The sequence below is a fragment of the Mastigoproctus giganteus genome, chromosome 7 (assembly GCF_048544385.1).
Source record: "Mastigoproctus giganteus isolate SK-2022 chromosome 7, ASM4854438v1, whole genome shotgun sequence".
Taxonomy (NCBI): Eukaryota; Metazoa; Arthropoda; class Arachnida; order Uropygi; family Thelyphonidae; genus Mastigoproctus; species Mastigoproctus giganteus.
Genome location: NC_143581.1, coordinates 123,502,968 through 123,526,557, shown reverse-complemented (window position 1 = coordinate 123,526,557; position 23,590 = coordinate 123,502,968). Strand labels below are relative to the sequence as shown.

The window sequence follows — 23,590 nt, the reverse complement described above, 5'->3', positions numbered from 1 at the left end:
TGAATTTTTCAGTGATCTCTAGTAGGTGCTGGAGTTTCTTCTCAGTTGCAGCGTAGACTTAATATCATCCATGTAAGTCAGGTGGGTGAGGGTGTACAGGTTCTTCCTTCTTTGAGGTTATATATGAACCCCAGGGTATCACATCTGGTGAGTATGGGCTTTGCACACCCAGAGTCAGCCAACTAGATATCATCATTCGTCTCTTTCTTGCTGATTCTCTTTTGCTTCTGACTCTTGTGTTTTCTCTCTCTCTCAGGGTAACTCAGAAATTTTTTTTGGCTGGTGCAGCAAAAGCCTGGGGCTTCCTTGCACCATATGGCTAATAATAATAATAATATCCATACTTGCTGCTGTGAGTATGGATATTATTATTAGAACCAAAGTGGACTCAGGGCATCTCCCTGAAAGATTTCTCTCGTGATGGAGACTGGTCTCATTGTGATGGTACTCCATAGTTGCTCCTAGGAAGTTTGTCACTATTGGATTGACTTTGTAGATCTTCAGCATCTCTATCAGCCAGCTATAAGGCAGAGAATCTAAGGCCTTCCAGTAATCTATGTAGGCAGTGTACAGGTTGCGACACTTCTTGTACACTTTCTCTATAAGTGTGGCATCTATGGTTAACTGCTCCCTGCATCCTTTGCTCATCCACTTGCATCATTTCTGCTGTTTGACCATTATGTTCTGGCTCTCCAAGTGGTCTGCTGTCTTCTTGGTTATGCAGCTGGCCAGGATCTTGTACATCATTGGGAGGCCGGTGATTGGCCTATATTTCACAGGATTTCTCATATCTTGATCTTTAGGCTTCAGATATGTGATTCCTTGAGTGAGAAACTATGGGATTGTCTCTGGATGTCTTATCATTTGGGTGAACTGCTCTGCTAGGTGCTTGTGTGTGCAAGTGAGCTTCTTGTACCAGTAGTTATAGAGAATAGCTATTCCTGGAGTTCATCAGTTATGGGAGTTCCTGATTATTATTATCATTCCCTTGTTTTATTTTATTGCTTTCAAAATCATTAAACTAAATGTAATAGTTTTACTTTTGTTCATGAAAGTCAATCGCAATTGTTCTTCTCATTAACTGAGTTACTGTTATTCATTTGTTTTCTGTGCTATCAATGCTTCATTGCTCTGCAACAAAATGATTTTTATTTTTGTAAGGGTTAGTAGCTATGAATTCATGAGATATTTTAGGCAAGTTTATTTTTCATATACTGGTATAGAGGTCACAATTCATACTACTTGTGTTATTGCATGTTATCAAGGCATTAGTACAGATCCTGTAACATTTTGCCTACTTCTGTGCGGTTATAATACTAATTATTCACAGAATGATTTATTATTCATATCGTAGTGTTTCATATAATTCTACCTATATGTATACTAGATGGATTTCACCTGCAAAAAACCATATATTCAAGAATTTCATATCTCTTTTCTTAACTAGTTATTTATTACTTAGCTTAACAACAGAATCTTTTGAAATTTTTAACTATTCAGAAAATAAACAAAAACTTGGCTAATTAATATTAATTGACAAGTATATATACAGAAAATACCTCATTGACAGCGCACATGCGAGCAATAGAGCCAATGTTGTTTGTGACTGTAATTAGAGTTGCTCTTGCAAGATCCTCTTTTGAGGCTAACATTCTCTTATCTTTGCTGTTCATATTACCAAAACTAGAAAGTAATTTTAAATTTCACAAAATTACAACTCCACCAAACAGTTCAAGTCAGTTTAAAAATACTGTTTCTGTTTCACAATAAATTAATAATTCTCACAAAAAATTAAACTTAGTTATTGCAAATATTTTATAATACAAAGGACTGCTTTCTGCCAAATCCCCCAATGTCATTAAACTTTCAATGCTGATGGAATTCTTCCTTTTGTTCATATTACAAACCTCACGGGGCATAAACTGAAATTGAGGGAAGACAGTTGTCAAATAGATGTGTGGAAGTTTTCCTTTAGCCAGAGGGTAGTTGATTGTTGGAACAAAGTTCCATCTGTCGTGGAAGTTGATAGCTTAAATAAATTCAAGGCAGAACCATACAAACATTTGGAATGAATGGATGGATGAAATGGGAAGGGGGGATTTTTTGGCTGATGCTGTATAAGTTTGCTTTCTTGCATAATATGCCTCTACTAATGCTAAAGTTCAGTAAGAATATATATATTACATTTCAGATGTATTCAATAATTATTTCTTAAATTAACTGTATTTTTTTCTTTTTCTGTGATTAATAAAGTGAAAAGAAAATAATTATCTTGTTACCAATTAATTACTAATTATTTAACTAATAATATATAAAATTATTATTATCATTGCATATATCTCCAAACTTAATATTCACTCAACATTTTGAATATAACTTACTTATTGCTTCCAATTTTTAATAAAAATTGAAATGCAAAAAAAATTCAGGATCTTCTGTGATTTTGAAAAATAAGCAACACACACACACCTCAGATTGTAGTATGCAGTCATTTTTGTAATGTAGTTTATTTATTTTCTCCTAAGTTTTAATAACAACTGAAAGATAACACTTATTTCACATTTCTGCTGTGATTAATATAATAAGCAACTAGTAATAATTCACAATTTATATATTTAGTAAACTAATAAAAAAATTAGCTCATCAAAGGCAACCACTTCATATATGCAAAATTGCAAACATTTCTTTTCTGAGCATCTGCCATTTTGTTCAGTCATTCCTCCAATCAGCGCATGGCAACAACAATATATGGTGCATGGATAGCCTATGTAATATGTAGGGAAAAAAAGAAATAATTGTTGCTGATTTTAACTCCACAACAAGCACACATTCTCCATTACACAAGGGAAGGAACAATACCATTGTTCGTGTTGTTTTTTAAGTGTTGTTTTTAAAATCTTTTATCAGAAAAAAATAATTCAAAATTGTTCACTTTTTGAAGCCACTCTACATTTTCAATCTATTATGAACATAACTAGGAACAATCCAGTTTTTGTTTTATACTGAAAACAAAAACCTTACTGCGGGATAGAGTTTATTGCTCCCATTTTGTCCCTTCTGCATTTCCGTTTACATTTTTGCTGAAATAGCGATCACTTCTTTTCATGCATTCATTTAAGAAGAAGCTTCTAACTATAAGTATGTTGGATGTCAGCAAGAAGGAAGTGCTCTTTTTTTGGTTTGTGTTTAGGAGTCGGCAGTGAAAATGTCATATTCTTTCACCACTAAGAATCAATAGTGACACGAAATCTGGTATGTACTCTATTTTTCAATAACTTCAATTTAATTAGAGCTAATTAAAACATATTTGCAATCATTCATCAATGTCGCAGGCAAGATTAAATACATTAATAATACTATCAATTGAAAATGATGTGGCTGCAAATTTGGATTTTACCGATGCCATTAATAAATTTTCTGATATAAAATCAAGGAAAGGAATGCATTAAAAGAATTTTATTTGGCACTCGATAAAAATATGACATTTGGTGTTAATAACAAAAACTCCTTTTTAAATTTTTGTTTTGTATTTTTAAATAGTTTTGATGTAACTTGTTGTAATGTAATGTAAAATCAATATTTATTCTGTAAGCATCTACTATTTAGTACTGTCAAGTGTCTGTTTCCAAAACCTTCCACTTCCAGATGGAATACCGATTTGAAATTTGGTATAAATTTAGGTGATTGGATACAATCCTATGTGCATCCCATTTCTTTCACATGAGCACAGCTGAAAGTTAACTATAGAAACTAGCATACAAGTTAGTGCAATTGCATCATTTCTGTATGTAGCCAACTATTAAGTAGTTATAAATTGGCATCTCATATTGTACAGGTGACCCCCGCTTAACGCTGATAGTTCATTCCGGGAAAACAGAGCGCTAAGTGAATCCGCGCTAAGCGAGCGCCATATTCCCATAAGGTAACATATGTATTTGTGAGTTGCGGTCTATTCCATAGGATATTTTCTAATCAATAATAAATGGTAGTGAAAATATGCACCAATGTCGATTAAAAATATTTAATATTCAAAATTTTGTACATATAAAATATTCTACATTATATACACATATAATTATGAGGTAATTAACTAACGAAAATCATGAATTTATTAATTCGATGGCCCTGTGCTCTCGAGTTTTCGTATCTTTGGACTGAAAAATGTGTCAATTTTGGGTTGTGCTTTGGCCCTCTTCTTCTCATTGTAAAACATCATGTAGGGATTCATTTCTTTCTTCAAATTTCTTATTACCTTGGCACTTCGTTCCATGTCAGGGTCGTTCTCCCGGAAATAATCACACATTTTTTCAAAGTGTTCAAAAGCTTCACTAAGTCCTTTTGCAATCAGCGACTTCATCGGTTCTTCATCTATAGTATCTTGATCATCATCTCCCTCAATAGCAAGCTCTTGTTCTTTTATAATTTCCATTAGTTCTTCATTAGAGAGGCCATCCCTGTCGTTGTCGATCATCTCTTGTACGATGTCTTCGTTAATTTCGTGTAATCCTGCTTCTTTTCCGAGCTCAACAATTTGTGTTTTAACATTTTCAACGGAATCATCAGATTCCTGGGAATGTTTTATGCAATTTTTCCAAACTTTCCTCCACACTCCATTCATGGTTTTCTGAGTCACTTCATCCCAGGCACTTGAAATGTTGTAGATGGCGGTTTTAATGTTATAGGATTTCCAAAACTCCTTTAAGCTCGGTACATTTTCAGTGTTGATGGCTTTAATAGCTTGGGAAAAGGTGTTCCTTATGTAGTACGCTTTAAATGTTGCAATTACTCCTTGGTCCATTGGTTGGATCAGAGACGTAGTGTTTGGAGGCATGTAAAAAACTTTTATGTGATTGTTCAAGTCTTCTAAGCTCTCTTTGCTTGGGTGTCCTGGCGCATTGTCCATGATTAGAATAGCTTTATAACCAATGTTATTTTCTGCACAATATTTTTCCACTGCAGGACAGAAGAACTCAGCATACCAATCAATGAAAAGCGGCCTGGTTACCCAAGCTTTTTTATTAGCCTTCCAGATTACAGGTAGGTTTGATTTAGCTAAACCTTTAAGAGCCCTTGGATTTTCGGAATGGTAAACTAAAAGGGGTTTTAATTTAAAATCCCCCGCAGCGTTACCACCCAACAACAAAGTTAACCGATCCTTCGCTGCTTTGAAGCCTGGCATGTTTTTTTCTTCTTTCGATATGAAACTTCTTTTAGGCATTCATTTCCAAAAAAGACCTGTTTCATCTATGTTAAAAACTTGTTGAGCAGTATAACATCCCTCTTCAATAATTTTAACAAATTCTTTTTTGAAAGTTTCGGCTCCTTGTTGATCTGCACGTGCAGCTTCTCCCTGTATTGCTACGTTGTGCAGGTTATAGCGCTTTCTAAATCTATCAAACCAGCCCTTACTAGCGTTAAATGGTTCCACATTTTTTTCGGGGTGAGCTTCCTTTAAATCTTCATATAGGCTCTTCGCTTTTTCTTTAATAATAATTGAACTTAAAGGAATTCTACGTTGAATGTTGTCTTCAATAAAATTATGTATAAGTTTCTCCATTTCAATCATAATAGCCGGCCTAGCCCTGGTCAATTTAGCTGCCTGCAGGGGAACAGCTGTTTTTCCAGCTGCTAAAATTGATTCTTTATTTTTTATGATTGTTCTTACAGTTGAACCTGCCAGTCCTAAATTATTGCACACATCCACTTGTCTTTGACCGGAATCAATTCTCTTCAAAACGTCTAATTTAATTTTCAAACTCAATGTTTTTCTTACCTTTCCAATCTTTGCACCGTGTCCAGACATTGTTGCTTTTTCATTCTTATCCGCCATAACTCTCTGCAAATGTAACTGCGTTGCACTGATTGTGATACGATGTTTGAGTACAGTAAACTGTCTGTATGTCTAACACTGTATGCACTGAATGATATCTAGAATTCCTCTGGCAAGTGAGCTGAAGACGGTGACAAATGTTTTATTTATCTGAAAAGTTCGATTTTACCGTGCAGTAAAATCAAATGGTTGTTTATTGCAGGAAAAGTACTGTAAATCAATTATGGTGTGACTCATGGAGAATGTTTATGGAATTTCCAAAACAGTAAAACAAACAAATTTTATGTACTTCGGGTAACCACACGGTCAGAGGAGTTCAGAAGACAAGAGAATACTGTACAAGAAACAGCACCGCATTTAGCACTCATGGGATTGATTGTGTGAAAAACCATTTCGCAAGTTATAGTTCCCACAGTAAAACAAAAGAAGAGATAGGGAGTAAATCTATTTTTAGTATCTTTCTATTACAGGTCAGAACAGAAAATGCAGACTTCGTAACAACATATGACACTGGATGGTAAATTTTTTCAACTTGAGTACAGTACTAAAAAAGAATTTCTCCCTTGAAACTATCCACACCAAGAAAATAAGAGCATATTGAAAGTTTCAATTTTGTACATAGAGTAGAAATTATAAAAAATAATTACTGTAGTTAATTTCATGGTGGCTATTTTCTCCTTTTGCCAAAAAAAAAAAAAAAAAAGGCTCAAAACAGACCAGACTGAAGACGGATTTGCCAAAAATTCAATCTGTATGCTAGTAAAATAGCGTTACAGTGAGTTTTGACAGCGTTATAGTCAGATACGGGTTATAATGTAAGAACAGCGTTATAGCGAATCAGCGTAAAGCGAACCGTGTTATAACGGGGGCCTGCTGTATTGTATTGTAAATGAATACCTTCACAACGAGTTGCCATGATATTGCGCTACTTTGAATAAGTAACGCTTCACCATAGCAGAATACGGCATAGCCCATACGGCACCGTTTCGGAGCTTATTGGCTCCTCATCCGTGGGTGGGGGTTGGTGAACAATGCAATGCTGAGTCTGTTTGGTGTGACATAAGCACTGGGAAAGCAAAAATGACAGTAGGTGTGTGTTATAGGCCTAATGAATCTGATAAGTATAATGAGCAATTGTGCAGAGAAATAGTGTGGACTAGTAAATCAGAATGTCTTATAATGGGGGATTTTAACTTTCCAGATATTAACTGGAACTTGTGGTTTGGTCACTTGCACACCACTAGCAGGACGTTTGTGGATTTATTGGATGACTGATTTCTACAGCAACATGTTTGAGAGGCAAGCAGAGGGAGTAATACTCTGGATCTGATTATCAGAAGTGATTATTCATGCATTAAGAATTTGCAAATAAAGGAACCACTGGGTGATAGTGATCACAATGTACTGATGTGGGAATTACTTAAAGATGTAACTACCATCAAGGCTAAATAGAAGGGCTTTTGCTTTCATAAAGGTGACTAGAGGGGTCTCAGACAGTTTTTAAATTCTGTACAGTGGGATCAACTGATAATGTTACCAACGTTGAATTCTAAATGGGAATTCAATGTTGGAATTCAAATTAAGTCCCTGAAGCCTTCAGGGACTTAATTTTGCAGGCAACTAGGCTTTTCATTCCAACTAAGAAATACTGTTGAAGGTTTAGGCCTAAATGGATGTCAGATGAATTAATGAGGCTCGTGGGAAAGAAGAAAATTGTATGGGATGCATATAAAGTATCAGGTGACACAGAAGCCTATGGAAGATATAAGCTAGTCCAGTGGTTTTCAACCTTTTTTAATAACCGCACCCCTATTCAATTTTCTTCCCGTTAGATCCGATTCTCTCTCCCTGTATATATATATATAAAAAATGCTGGTTTATATATTAATATTACATTTAGATGTATATATTCTTTTGTATTTTAATCCTTCTTTTGTGCATCGTTAATGCCATTTTTTTTTGCCGTATTGGCCAATTGAACATTATACATGTCAGTATATATTCGTTTCCAATTGTTCGAATGTTACCTATTATTGATGGTTTTTACATATAGGCATTAGTGTTCATACAGTTCTGGTCATTAAGCTAGCCTTATTTAGGTCATCTTAAATCAGCACGGCCTATACATATTAGGTTTAGAAGCTTAATGATAATGAATTTTCATGATAAATTACTGATGAAAATTTTTTTATCTGTAGCAAAAGGTAATTACTAATTATTATTAACAGTATACTTCTATCTTATTACTATCATACTTTTTTACTATAATACATTTTTGCATTCCATCACGTGGCCGTCAATCCCCTACTTCGTTGGGGGCTTTGAGTGGATTGACAGCCCTTTCGACGTAATGCCTCATACTTACTCGTTTCTGTTTGTACCTATCACAGTTTTGCTATTTTAAGTTCCTTTTCTTTTGTTTTGTTTAATTTCTAAAGTTCCTTCTATAATTTAAATTTTTAGATTTAAGTTTTTGAATTTTTTAAATACTGTTAGCATATCTATTTATAGTATTAATTAGTTTTAATTTTTATTTTTTATGATCTCTTCAGCAAACTGTGATAGAGTACACAAAGCCCTATGAGTAAGTATCCGATATTGTTAAATTCCTACTTACTTAATTAATGCTATACTCCGGTGGAGGTCGTAGAACAGAAAGGGGGAATTTCCCGCCTTCTATTTGTTTATAGGTAGCGATCTTTATAGCGCAGTCGCACTAACATTATCCTGTGTGTTGATGGTGCATTGGCCTCAGGCCCCGATTTTCATGCCAATGCCTGCGGTGGCGGTTTGTTGTTGGATCGATGATTTTCTGTAATCTTTTTATGGGTTGTGTAAACAAATTTTTTTTTTTTTTTTTATATATATGTGTGTATTTACATTATTTTTACATGCGTTTTTGTGCCGTACCTCGGAATGTGCCAGCACCACTTTTCTAAGGCGTAACAGCACATATTTGTCCAGAGGTAAAGCTATATACATATATACAGCCTCTTAATGTGGGTTGGAGGGGGGGGGTTAAATTTGGCAACAGGTTGTAGTGCAGTCAGACGACGAGCCTCGTCTGAGTGAAAAAGTATCCCCAAACTTGGGGATACTTTTTCTGAGTAAATACTATTTTATGTTTAGATGGTCTTCGATGAATATATGTGGGTCTACATTGGGGTGATGTGTTCTAATATTTGCATATATGGCAGATATAAACAAAATTCCCAACCGATACCTACTGTATCGGTTGGGAATTTTGTTTATATCTAGGGTTTTGATGAGTTTTTGCCATCTTTACGCTTTCTATATTGTTGCAGATTTTTAAAAGTCTGTTTGTTTGATTTCTTATAGTATTACCATGTATATGCTTTGCTATGTTGCTTTCCCAGTGTGTGAGTTTTATTGTATCGAAATCAAAATAGTTTCTTTTATCATAGTGATGTGTATTTATTTTGTTTTGGTTGATGGCGATTTCACTGTCTAAGTAGACAGCTTGTTGGTTGTTATCCGGATTTTTACATTCAATTTTTAAGTCTGTTGGGTAAGTATTCTTTGCTACATTTGCAAAGTTGTCACAGTTGATCACGAGGACGTTATCTGTAGAATTTAATATTTTCTGTGATGTTGCTTTCATAGTGGTGCAAGTAGAGGTTAGCTATGGTGCATGAACTGCTGGATCCCATAGCTATCCCCCTGCATTGCATATATGTTTTGCCTTCCATTAGTATGTAGTTGCCTTTGACATTGATTTTTGTGAGGTCATTCCAGTATTGTTTTTTGCATTGTATCACAAAAATATTGTGATATTTTTGGTAGTATATCTGTAGTACTTCTATTAGGTTGTCTTGTGCTATGCTTGTAAAGAGGTTTTTGAAATCGTATGTGTATACAGGGTGATTCACTACCAGTGCGACAAACTTGCAGGAGGTGTAGGGGGCACAAAGACGAATCAGAATCACATAGCATTGCAGGGTCCAAAATGCCTTCGTCAAGCGGTAGAGGACGTTGAATGGGAGGTTGCATGAACAGCGATCCCACTGGAAGTCAGCATTTGCGAACCATTTCTGTTAAAGAAACCAAGTAGCAAAAGTCCTCCGGAATGGATAATCTGCAGGCTCCAATGATTGGACGCGTTGCAGATGGTATGAACTCATTTGGTTTGTTGACAGTATCCTCCATACAGTGGATTGGGAAATACCCAATCTTTGGTCTATCGCTCAAGAACTCTTACTCGGATTGCCTTCTGCAAGACGTAGGACATTCTCCTCATTGTCTGGCGTCCTCGTCATTCACTCTCGATTCATGGTACCTCTCGTGAAACAACCAGTCTCACGTAACCTTCTGTGCACACGTGCGAAAATCGTATGATGAGCAGCACACCTGTGCGGGAAACATTCCTGGTACAAGCGCAGAGCGGCACGCCCGTTACAGTCTGCAGCTCCACACGCGAGGTGCCTGAAAATTACAATTACAATCTACAGAAGTTCAAGTTCAATATCAACAAATATCTTCTTTCGTCTTCTCAACCTCCAACCCAAGCACGGTACTAAGTACTATAGGTTATAATACCTCTCGTGTTTGGGGTTCTCATAAAAAAAAAAAAAAAAATGTCAGCCAGTTCAACATTTGAATACTCGTCCATCCTACTGCCTCGGGAACCGGTTCGCAAATGCTGACTTCCAGCGGGATCGCTGTTCACGCGACCTCCCGTTCAACATCCTCTACCGCATGACGAAGGCATTTCGGACCCTGCAATGCTATGTGATTCCGATTCATCTTTGTGCCCCCTACACCTCCTGCAAGTTTGTCGCACTGGTAGTGAATCACCCTGTATACTTTTTATGCTATTGTTTTGTTTTTTAATGTCGTCCAAATATTCTTTGTTGTTGTTGATAATTCTGGTGTTCTTGATTTCCTTGATGATGTCTTTTAATTTATCTTCCATTATCTTACTAGTATACTTTATATAGCTATTTTTTCCTGAAGTAATGAATATTTTTCCTGCATGCACCTTGTGATATTTTGGTATCCAGTATATGTAAGGGTATTGCATCCTGTCTATTTTAATTTCAAGTTTTTTATGCCAGGCCAAATTTTTTTTGCTGATGCTATTTGGATTGGTGTCTATGTACTTGTATGTTTCATTGTTATACAATTCCTCTTTTATAGCTCCAATGTAGAATCTTTTGCAAATAATACTGAAATTATTGTTTGCCTTGTCGGTTCTTGTGATCACAAATTTTTTTGTATTTCTTTTATTTTGCTGTTGATACTTCTTAAATTTAAATGCTTGTCATGCTTATCACATTTTTGAAGTGTTATGCTTTCTCTGAAGCAGTCTAATATGGATTTAAGATGACCTGAATAAGGCTAGATTAATGACCAGAATTGTATCAACACTAATGCCTATATGTAAAAACCACCAATAATAGGTAACATTCGAACAATTAGAAACGTGTGTGTATATATATATATATATATATATATATTAAAAAATATATATGTTATATGATATTTATTACAATAATATAATTATAAAAATTACATTTCATAATACAAATTATATATATATATATATATATATATATCTGATAATTAAAATAAATATGATATTTAAATAAAATCATCAGCCAGTAGTACGGCAATAATGCAGAGCGAAATGAAACGCAAAATAAAATGCAGCGATTCCATGACCATTATTGGCCTCGTGGTCCTCTGTCGATATGGGGCATGATGGTCAGTCTATTATTTTGATATTTTAGTTTTTTGGTAGTTTCTTTAACCCTTTTTTGGTGATATTTCACGTCTTTTGGAACTGGTACCTTCAAGGGCGGTACCGCTAAATAATTGGCATAATTGGCATTATTTAAATTTATATCGTTTTTTATTAATTGGGTTTAATGACTTAATTGACTAAATTATATAGGGGATTATCGACTACCTTTTTGTCCTATTATCTCTACTTTCCCTTCCCTGTTTGTTTATTTATATTATTTTGCGTTTCATTTCGCTCTGCATTATTGCCGTACTACTGGCTGATGATTTTATTTAAATATCATATTTATTTTAATTATCAGATATAATTAGGCATCATGTGGAGGATGTGCATTGGCTGCCTCTAATGATAGCTACATAGCCATATTTATTTATTTTTATTACTTTTACCTAACTTTTACCTCACATAATATATATATATATATATATATATATATATGTGTGTGTACAGTATATAATTTTATTCTTTATACAGAGGTACTAAGTAAACATCAATTATATCAATACAGATCACCACAAAATTAAAAAGATACTGTACACCTTTTTATAATGAAATATAAATTAAAAAATAATAAGTTTAAGTAACTTAAACCAAAATTACGTGGCACCCCTGGAATGTTATTGCGGCACCCCGGTTGAAAACCACTGAACTAGTCTGTAATCAAGTCACAAAGGAGGTTAGGCAGGTGAAGGCAATGTGAAAAATGAAAATATTTTCACAGCAGATTACAAGAAATCTTTGGCAAAGGATGCAAAGAAAAATAAAGTAAAGAGTTCTTTACTTATGTAAACTCTAGAAAGAAAAAGGGATGAATCAGATTGGACCACTTAACATAGATGGGTTGACTATTGATAATCATGCTCAGGTTAGCTAATAAACTGAACAGAGTATTTTGCATGTATATTCACACATGAGGAGTTATTCAATAAGAGGAGTGCCAGATGTTTATCAAACTCTAACAGGGAGTTAAGTGATTTTGTAATAACTGAGAGCAAAGTGGAGGAGAAATTGTTGAAGTTAAACATAAAAAAGGCACCTGGGATGGATGGGATCGATCCAGTTATATTAAAGGAGGCAGCAAAGGAAATAAGCAAATCCTTAGCCATAATTATGAGAGCTTCCTTGGATCAGGGGAGGTCCCCATGGACTGGAGGTATGCAAATGTATCACCAATTCACAAAGGGGGTTCAAAAGGTGACACAAGTAACTATAGACCTGTTAGTTTAACTTTTGTTCCAGGGGAAAATAATGGAATCACTGGTTAAAGGGGCATTGCAGGACCATCTAGACAAGACTGCAGTAATAGTTAAGACACAGCATTGGTTTGTTACAGCGAGCTCTTGTCTGACCAATTTGAATGCATACTACGATGTGGCCAATAAAGGAACTGAATGCCAAAAATAGTTTTGATATCATATACTTGGATTTCAGGAAAGCTGGTTGGTTGGTTGGTTGGTTAGTTGAGTTTTATTGGCGCATCAGCAACTTAGGCTATAATGCGCCAAAACAATTAGTAAAACATTCAGTGACCTAATGAATTAGGTCACTATGTCAGAGTATAAAACAATTATAAACTGTAAAAGACAAATATCTGTAAAAAAGTAACAGTAGTAAATCTTAAAATAATAAGATTTTTTTAAATATGAGTAAAAAGGTTTACTGTTTTTAGGAAACTAAAAATAGCAGAGACATTGTCATTGTCGGATAAAATCTGACTGAGTGTATACGGCTCAGTCAGATGGTTAAAAGCGGTAAAACGAGCATTTCTAAAATTGGTACAGTCACATAAAATATGTTTAACGGATAAAATGGTGTCACACTGCTCGCCCATAGGAGGGTCATCAGCCCTCAGCAAAAAGGAGTGTGTAATATGACAGTGTCCTATGCGGAGCCAAGCAAGAACAACTTCCTCTTTGCGATCCCTGCGTAAGTTGGACCGCCAAGGATGGATCATAGGCTTAATTTGACATAGTTTGTTTGTAGTAATCAGTCGATGCCACGAATCTTGCCACTGAGATTGTAAGTTACTATGGGTCGCTTGCCTGTAGTCTGTATAGGGGACTACTAACAGGTCAAGATTATCCGTCAGGGCTGCTGATTTGGCTGCAGTGTCAGCCAAATCATTTTCTCTAATCCCGATGTGACTGGGGATCCAGCAGAAGCGGATATCGAATCCACTTTCATAGAGGCTGTATATTATCTGCTGGATTCAGGACAGGGTTGGATGATTAGTGTGTGACATCGCTGATAAAGCCTGTAGTGCACTCATTGAGTCGGCATATATAATACACCGTGGGTAACGGTGTTTTCTTATGTGATCTAGAGCTAACTCTATGGCATGCAGCTCTGCAGTGTAAATGCTGCAGTCAAGGGGTATCTGCTCTGATATGGTATTATTTGGAAAGACAGCAGCAGATCCCACATAAGATTCTGACTTCGAGCCGTCTGTGTAAACTGGCAAGAAGTCAGAATGTTCTGCACGGTGTTGTGAATAGAGCTGAAGGTAGACTGAAATTGGAGTATTCAACTTCGTCGCAATCTTGAGTGAGAAGTCACATGCTGGTGTTTGTGCATGCCAGGGTGGAATGGGTTCCTTTGGTGATCGAGCGACCTTGTCTACCGAGATGTTAAGCTCATTGAGTAGCTCTTGAACACGAATGCCGAATGGGCGATTAGCGGACCGTCGTGTGTTGTAGAGATTTTCCCATCGTGGCTCGAAAACGGATGTCCACGTGGGATGGTCCGGCAGGGACTTCAACTTGAAGGCATATTGTAGAGACAACTGCATTCGTCGAAGCGACAAGGATGGTTCGTTTGCTTCGACATACAGACTTTGGACAGGTGATGTTCTGAATGCACCAGTAGCAATACGAATGGCTTGATGATGGATGGGGTCAAGCCAACGAACAGCGTTATTTCTGGCAGATGCATATACCTGAGACCCATAATCTAATTTTGAGCATACAAGTGCACGGTACAGACGTAGAAGAGTGCACCGGTCTGCACCCCAAGAGGCAGAAGAGAGAGAGCGGAGGATGTTAAGCCCTCTCGTGCACTTTGTGCGAAGCTGACGAATGTGTTGGACAAATGTCAGCTTTTTGTCAAAAATGAGTCCCGGGAATTTCGCCTCTGATACAATTGGAATGGTGCTTTGTCCAAGTCGTAATTCAGGCTCAGGGTGGAGGTTACGTTTGCGACAAAAATGTACGCAAACGGTCTTCTCCGGTGAGAACCTGAAACCATTGGCCGTGGCCCAGGAGTTAAGACGGTCAATAGCTTGTTGTAGTTGTCTCTCAATAACCCTCATATTGCATGATTGAGAGAATATGCTGAAGTCATCGACGTCGAGTGCACTGTTTATAGTTGGAGGAAGTTGTTCAGAAATAGAATTTATTTTAATGGCAAAAAGCGTGACACTTAAGACAGATCCTTGTGGTACCCCCTCCTCTTGGCAAAAGGGCCGCGAAAGGGAGGATCCTACACGAACTTGGAAATAACGGCAGGATAAAAAATTTTTAATAAAAATTGGAAGGTGGCCTCTTAGACCAAGGTTGTAAAGGTCTTTTAAAATACCAAATCTCCAAGTTGTGTCGTACGCTTTTTCCATGTCAAAGAAGATGGACACCAAATGTTCTCTTTTTAGGAAAGCATCTCGGATAGATGTTTCCAGTCTAATTAAGTGGTCCAGTGTGGACCTGTTTCTTCGGAAGCTGCACTGAAGGCGGGAGAGAAGGTCATTCAATTCTAAATACCATAAGAGACGGGCATTGACCATTCTCTCCAATATTTTGCACAGACAGCTGGTCAGAGCAATGGGACGATAGTTTTTTGGACATGTAGGATCCTTTCCTGGCTTAGCAAAAGCAAGAATAGTTGCCTTGCGCCAGGTATCCGGAAAATGCTCTTCAAGGAAGATTCTGTTGTACAGGAAGAGCACATGGTCCATGGATTCTGGTGAAAGATGGTTGATCATTTCATAATGGATGTTGTCTGGTCCAGCAGCTGTAGCCTTTGTACAGGCGAGTGCTGTTTTCAGCTCATTGATATTAAACGGCCCATTGTATGGGTGGGAACCCTTTGATGTGAATTTAAGGGCCTGTTTTTCAATGTTGTGCTTTAAGACCAGAAACTCTGGGGAGTAAGATGATGTTGCAGAGATGTTAGAAAAAGTTTCCCCAAGAGCATTGGCTATTGCAGTAGAGTCTGCAATAGTACATCCATTATATTCAAGGACCGATGAGGGGTGTGCTGTGTATTTTCCCTTCATTTTCCGGATTTTTTCCCAGACCACCTTAGTACTGGTCGTCTGGGTAATGGATGATGTGAAATGGATCCACGATTCCCTTTGACTCTGACGGCGGATCTAGCGTGCTTTGGCTCGGGCACGTTTAAAGGCTAATAGATTGACTGTGGTAGGATATCTTCGAAATATCCCCCAAGCCTTGTTTTGAGCCTTTTTAGCTGCTGTGCATTCTGGATTCCACCATGGCTTTGGAAATGGAGGAAACCGGGTGGATGTTTTTGGAATTGTGGTTGCAGCTGCATGGACAATATTTTCTGTTATGTACATAACTGCATCATTGATAGGCTCCTGACTGACTGTAGAGTTGTCAAATTTTGCCAGGTGTTGAAAGGCACTCCAGTCAGCTTGATCAAACTTCCACCGTGGTAACCTGACAGGAAGACAAGGTCTCCCAGTAATTAAGGTGGTTATCACGGGGAAGTGATCACTTCCATACAGGTTCCCTTCTACCTCCCAGGTAAGTGAAGAGAGAAGAGAAGGCGAGCTGATAGAGAGATCAATGGCAGAAAACGTACGGGCAGGCATGTGGAAAAAGGTGTTTGTTCCCACATTAAGAAGGCAGAGGTCATTGTCAATGAGCATACGCTCTATGACTCGTCCCCTTCTATTAATGCTAGCACTACCCCACAGGGTGTTATGTCCATTAAAGTCCCCAAGAAGTAAGAAAGGGGGTGGTAACTGCATTACGAGATCATCAAGGTCTTTCTGGCAGATGTCAGTACCAGGTGGCAAATATGTAGAGCAAACGGTTAGTAAAAACCCCACTGTTATTCGAATTGCTACTGCCTCTATGCTGGTGGTAAGTTGCAGATGCTGAAAAGGGGTATGGTTGCCCACAAGGATTGCGACTCCTCCATGAGCGGGGCTATCCCCAGTTCTATCCTTGCGAATGACAGTAACGTTGTGCATCCTGGGGTCATCATTTGCCTTTAGATATGTCTCCTGTATGCAAAAGCAAGATGGTTTGTGCTTTTGCAGGAGTGCCTTGATGTCTTCTGCATTTTGGCGGAATCCACGGCAATTAAATTGTAGGAATTTAGCCATTATTTTGGCTTGGTGGGTCCATCAGGCGGCTTCCGAGGTGCTGAGGGCTTACTTTTATCAGTCTTGGGTTTATCTTTTTTGGGGAAGAATGGACGCTGTCCCGTGTCCATTTCCTCCTCCGCAAAGAGTTCCAAGACTGAATCTTCAGGTACCTCCTTCTGCTCCACATCCATCTTTTCTTGGGTACTAGGGGGCACTTCCCCTTTTTTATTCTTTTCTTTCACAGTTACCTTTGGAACTTGTGGAGCATTAGGAGGTACCGATATAGGAGTGGCAGCTGATTGGTCCTTCTGCGCAGGTTTTTGAGAACTTAAAAGGTAACGCGCGATGAGAGTGAAAGACTCCTTTGGAGGAATGGTCATGTCCGTCTGAGTTCTGACGGAACATCTCCCTGCTACCTTCTGGGCGTAGGTAGGTTTCTTGATATTCAGGGGTTTGACCGATTTCCTTGCCTCCTGGTATGATATATTTAGCTCTGCCTTCAGCCGTTGAATTTCTTTTTCTTCTTTCCACCTCTGGCATGCTCGTGAATAGGCCGGGTGTTCGCCTTCACAGTTAATACAGGTGGGTTTTGCGGCTGAACATGCTATTGTTTCGTGGTCCTTTGCACCGCATCGAGCGCATGCAAGGACTCCACGGCAGGCCATTTGAGAATGTCCATACTTCTGGCATTTAAAACACCGTAAAGGGTTCGGAACGTATGGACGCACTGAACAGTTGATATATCCAGCTTTAATCTCGTCAGGAGGTTTAGGAGAGTTAAAAGTCAGGATAACGCTCCTGGTTTTAACAATTTTTCCATCCCTTCGCGCAGTAATTCTCTTGACGGCAATGAATCCCTGTGGTTTTAATTCGGAGCAGATTTCCTCCTCGGTTACGTCGAGAAGGTCCCACTCTGAAATGACACCTCTAGATGAATTGAGTGTTCTGTGTGGTGTAACTGTTATAGGGATTCCTCCGATTGATGTTGTTCGGAGGAGATGTTCAGATTGCCTGTCATTTTTAGTTTCAATTAAGAGGTCTCCAGAACGAAGCCTCTTAACTGATTTGGGTGAACCTGCTAACCCATCTAACCCTTTTTGAATGAAAAAGGGCGACATTTTACCAATCGGTGTCTCATTGGTAGAATGCATGATTAAGAACCTTGGGACTGGCCCTGATGGTAATTTGGTTCGCTGCCTCTTTTTAGCAATAATGCTATCTGCTTCACTGTCTAAATTTTCAGATAGGGACCGGGTTGGGGCCCCTGAAGGAGTAAGTTTATCAGGATTCATAGAGGTTTTTTATTTGTTCAGTGCCCGGGCTCCCCACCCACCACGGAGCCCAAAGGGACGCCCACTACCCGGCATGCAATAAATGCGCTCGGGAGTGGGACGCCAGGGCTACCCAGACACTATACCCGCACCGCCGCCAGCCTGAATCCTGTCCCTCGGACCATGAGGGTAGGGGCGTGGCATTGACACGGTTGACCCTCGCAGGCGAGCCTACTTGCCGATTGATCCTAGCCGGGCCTTCCAGGACCACCCGTCTTGTCGAAGCAGGGGCCAAAGTGGTGTATTGAAGCTGGGCCCCTCAACCACCAGGATCCCCCTTTCCGAATTTCCACGGGTCGCAACGCACGGCAAACACGCCGGATTCCATTGCTGTAAGCCTGGAACCTGGGCTGTGGGCGTTGGATCCCAGTGATGCTAGTCTGGAAGTCCAGCAGCGTCACTGGGAGGTCCCCTCACCACGTACAGGTGCCCACGTCGAGGGGTTTCAGGAAAGCTTTTGATACTCTTGCACATGGAAGACTGCTGTAAAAATTGGAGAGGTATGGCATTAAGGGTAAGTTGCTACAATGGATAAAGGGATGGTTGAGTGGGAGACAACAGAGAGTGGTAATTAATAGACACTGCTCTTTGTGGTGAAATGTTATTAGTGGAGTTCCCCAGGGTTCGATGTTTGGCCCATTGTTGTTTTGTATATTTATCAATGATATTGATGAAGGTATATCAGGTTTAATGTCCAAGTTTGCAGATGATACAAAGGTTGGCAGCGTAGTTAACAACAGTAAAGACAATATGCTACTCCAACTGGATCTTGATAAGTTGGGAAAGTGGGCCGAGAGTGGCAACTGAAGTTTAACATTGACAAATGCAAAGTACTGCATATGGGTAGCAATAACCCAGGAGAAATGCACCAACTGTGTGGTACTACACTCAGGGAACCCCAGCAGTTCATATCTGGCAGTATGGGCTTGGCACACCCAGGGTCCTGAGCTGGATATCATCATTCTTCTCTTTCTTGGTGATTCCCTTCTACTTCTCTCTCTCAGTGTAATTCAGAAATTTTTTTTTAGCTGGTGCAGCATAAGCCTCAGGCTTCCTTACACCATATAGCTAATAATAATAATAAGTGGAAAGTGAAAAAGAACTGGGGGGTAACTGTGCAGTCAAATATGAAGTTCGCTGAGCAGTGCAGACGGGGCTGTCAGGGCAGGTCATGGAGTCCTGTCAATGATATATAGGAATTTTGCTAGCAGGTACAGGGAGGTGATTATCCTGTTATACAAGGCAGTGGTCAGGCCACACCTAGAATACTGTGTACAGGTCTGGAGGCCTCATTTTAGGAAGGATGTATAGTTGCTAGAATGAGTACAAAGAAAGGCAACAAGATTGGCGAGGGGAACAAAGGGGTGCTCTTACCAAGAAAGGCTTACGTTCTACAAACTGCAGTGCCTGGAGAGTAAGCACCTGCGAGGTGATCTGATTGAGGTGTATAAGGCTTTGAATGGGATGAGCAAGTTGAATGCTGATGGGATTTTTCCTCTTGCTCAGATTAAGAACTTCAGAGGGCATAGATTCAAATTGAGGAGAGAAAGTTGTAGAATAGATGTGCGGAAATTTGCCTTTAGCCAGCAGGTAGTTGATTGGTGGAACAGACTTCCATCTTTTGTTGTGGAAGTTGATAGCCTAAATAAATTTAAGGCTGAGCTGGATAGGCAATTGGAACGAATGGAGAGGTGAAATGGGAGGTTTTTTTTTTTTTTTTTGGCTGATGCTGCATAAGCTTGCTTTCTTGCATCATATGCCTCTACTACTGCTAATGCTAAAAACACCTTAAATTTTTTCTATCTGGAACGGGGCACAGGAATGTCTCCTTGCCCAAGCCACCAATGTACCTCTGTCCAGCCCTGATTACCGGGCTGTTAGCTTAATATCTCTTCCAGGGAGAATAATGTATTCACTGATTAAATAAGTAATGCAGAACCATCTAGACCGGAGTGCAGTTATATTTCAGTCACAATATGGATTTGTTAAGGAGCAATTTTATCTGACCAATTTGATTGGATACTATGAAGCAGTAACATGGGAGCTGGATGCAAAACAAAAATTGATATCATATATGTGAACTTTAGGGAAGCTTTTGATACTGTTGCAAATAAAAGACTGCTGTACAAATTGGAGCAGTGTGGCATTAAGGGCAATTACTGCTATGTATAAAGGGTTGAGTGAGAGAAGACAGAATTCATATCAATGGACACTGCATTTCATGGAATAATGGAGTTACTGGTTAAAGAAACCGGGGTTCAAGCCCGTGACCACCAAATACGGAGGATGCGGAAAGGTCAGGGAATGACCACCGCATATCCTCGGAGCAATACGGCCTTAGTTGCTAATGCTCCTAAAAACCAAATAACAAATAACTGGTTAAAGAGGTAATGCCGGATCATCTAGACAGGAATGCAATTATACTGCAGCACAGCATGGATTTGTTAAGAGGCAGTCTTGTCTAACCAACTTGATATGTAACTTTGATGCAGTGACCAAGGAAGGAATTGGATGCAAAGAATAATTTTGTAATTATATACTTGAATTTAAGGAAGGCATTTAATGCTGTTTCACCTAAGTCTGCTGTGCATTGCTCCAGTACTTAAAGGTGCTGGAACAAGGTTAGAGGCAAGTTACTGCTATGAACAAAAGGATGGTGAAGTGGAAGAAGACAGACTGATTATCAATTGGTTCTGCTCTTCATGGACTAATGTTATCAGTGGAAGCCCCCCAAGGTTCAGTGATGGGCCCATTGTTGTTTTCAATATTTATTAATGATATTGTTAAAGGTATATCAGGCTTAATATCTAAGTTTGCAGATGATAGAAAGATTGGCAGGGTGGTTAACAATAGTAATGTGAGTGAGCTACTACAACAAGATCTAGGAAAATAGGGTTGGTAGGCTGAAAATTGGCAGTTGAAGTTTAACATTGACAAATGCAAAGTACTGCATATGGGTAGCAGTAATCCCAGAGTCACTTATCAACTGTGCAGTATTACACTCGAGGTAGTGGAAAATTAAGAGGTCTTGGAGTAATTTTGCAATGAGATAAGAAATTCTCTGAGAAGTGCAGACATACTACCAGTACATGGGGTCAGTGAATACAGAAACTTTCCTGGCAGGAATAATAAAGTGATTATCCCTTTGTATAAGGCCATGGTTAGACCACATCTTGAATACTGTATAATGTTTGGAGGCCTCACTTTAGGAAGATGCAGGTTGCTAGAAGGAGTGCAGAGAATGGCAAATAAAATCTGATTGAGGTGTTTCAGGCCTTGAATTTATTGAGTAAGCTCAATGTTAATGGCATTCTTCCTCTTTCTGAGACTACACTATGAAGGGCCATGTTATTAAGGAAGGATGGTTGCAGGTTAGATGTGTGGAATTTTGCCTTCAGTCAGTGGGTAGTTGATTGCTGGGTCAGGCTTCCATCTGTTGTTGTTGTGGAAGTAGACAGTTTGAATAAATTCAAAGAAGAACTGGAAAATTCTTGGAGGGTATAAATGTGGGAAGTATGTAGGGTTTTTTTTTTTTTTTTTTTTTTGTTTTGACCGAATCTATATAAGCTTGCTTTCTTGCATTGTTTACCACTATTAACACTAAAAGCCTACAGCTAAGAGATACAAAATAAATTTCAACACAAACCACTCAACTCCCTTATCACTAACCATTTAATATATCAGAGTTACAGGAATCTGTAAGGTGCTCAAGTAGCAGTGTTGCTGGTTCTAATGAGAGTTAAATAAAAAAACCTTTATTTCTTGCCAACTTTCTCTAACCAGATTCTCTCTAAAAATTACTATATTATGTTTTGACTTCATTCAGTTGTACTGATTTTTCTTTATTAGACCGGGGTTTGAGCCCATGAGCCACCAAATACGGAGGATGCAGAAAGGTCAGGGAATGGCCACCGCATATACCCGGGGCAATATGGACTTAGTTGCTAATGCTCCTAAAAACCAAATAACAACAACTGATTTTTCCCAAATCAGGATCTTTGAATGTGATTGCCTTTCCCCAAACCAATCATAACAGAATTATTAACTGATTTCTCTTAACAGATGTTTCAAGACAACACAATTCACAACTAGCTCAAGTGGTACCTGAAATCATAATCATTAACGAATGAAAATCAATATGGATTTTAGACAAAGAGATCTTTCTACTACTAATGATTTTGCTATTACTTAGATCTATATCATAAGACTACACTCTTAGATCTTCATACTACTTATAGTCAAAGTTGAGGGCAAACATCTGGAACACCGTCATTAAATAGTATGTCACAATGTTCAAAAAGCCTTCAACACCATGTGGCATTTAGGTGTTCTTTGAGATCTGCACATGCTTGTCCTATGAGGATATTCACTACTTCTAATACAATGGCTAAAAAGTGGGCTGCAATGCCTACCTTTTAGGTAAATATCCTCATCCAGCCCAGGAAGGAGTTCCACAGGGCTTGGTTCTCATTGCTGCTCTCTTTGCCATCAGAATAAACCAAATGATACAGAACATTACTGCTACAGTTGAAGTGTACCTATATGCTGATGACCTTCCACCTCATGTTTGTTGTTTGTTTTAATGGAAGTTTTCTGGCACAAGGATAACTAAGGCCAAATCGTGCCTTCACAGTAATTATGAGAATACAATCGTTTATTATGCATGTGTGTTAGAAAATTTCATATAAATTAACCTGATTTTAAAAAACTAAAAAAGTCAGCCGGTTAGCATTATTGCTGAGAATATGACTCAGTTCTAATAAATTATGCTGGATTAGAAGAGATCTAAATTTGTGAGTCAAATAACTTGATTTCAGGGATAGTCGAGGAGTAGTTTTATTGCTAGTAGACAAAGACAATAAGAAGGATCCACACCTCAACAAGTGAAGGTGGGTAAGATGAGTGTGGTGGTAAATGATGCAAGAAAGTAAACTTATACATCATCAACCAAACACACACACACACACACACACACACACACACACACACACACACACACACACACACACACACACACACACACACACACACACACACACACACACACACACACACACACGTTCAAAGAAAGTGCATCACCCCTGAAAATTGCAATTGTTGTCCGAATAACATAAGTATATGGCAATATTTTTTACAGACTACATCAGATAAGATTGACACACGTAGGTGATGACGTAATATTCCATTAGCTGTTACTTTCAGCTATATAAGCACTCTGCAAGATGTGCAGTCATTCCTTGCCCATGCAGTTGACACCACGAAGAAAGAGTGCTATTGTTGCTTTACGTGAGGAAGGATGTTCTTCCCGTCACATCACATACAGAGTGTCATGTAAT

The 23,590-nt window shown here is 38.5% G+C and overlaps 1 protein-coding gene across 1 annotated transcript in view; it reads right to left on the bottom strand.

Moving 5' to 3' along the window:
- The window catches only part of LOC150083179 (pantothenate kinase 3-like), a 233,580-nt gene that overhangs the window by 15,941 nt on the left and 194,049 nt on the right, over positions 1–23,590 (bottom strand). Inside the window, exon 7 of the mRNA XM_090377087.1 lies at positions 1,560–1,683. Coding sequence (XP_090233213.1) covers positions 1,560–1,683 — 124 coding nt within the window. The remainder of the gene's footprint in view (positions 1–1,559; positions 1,684–23,590) is intronic.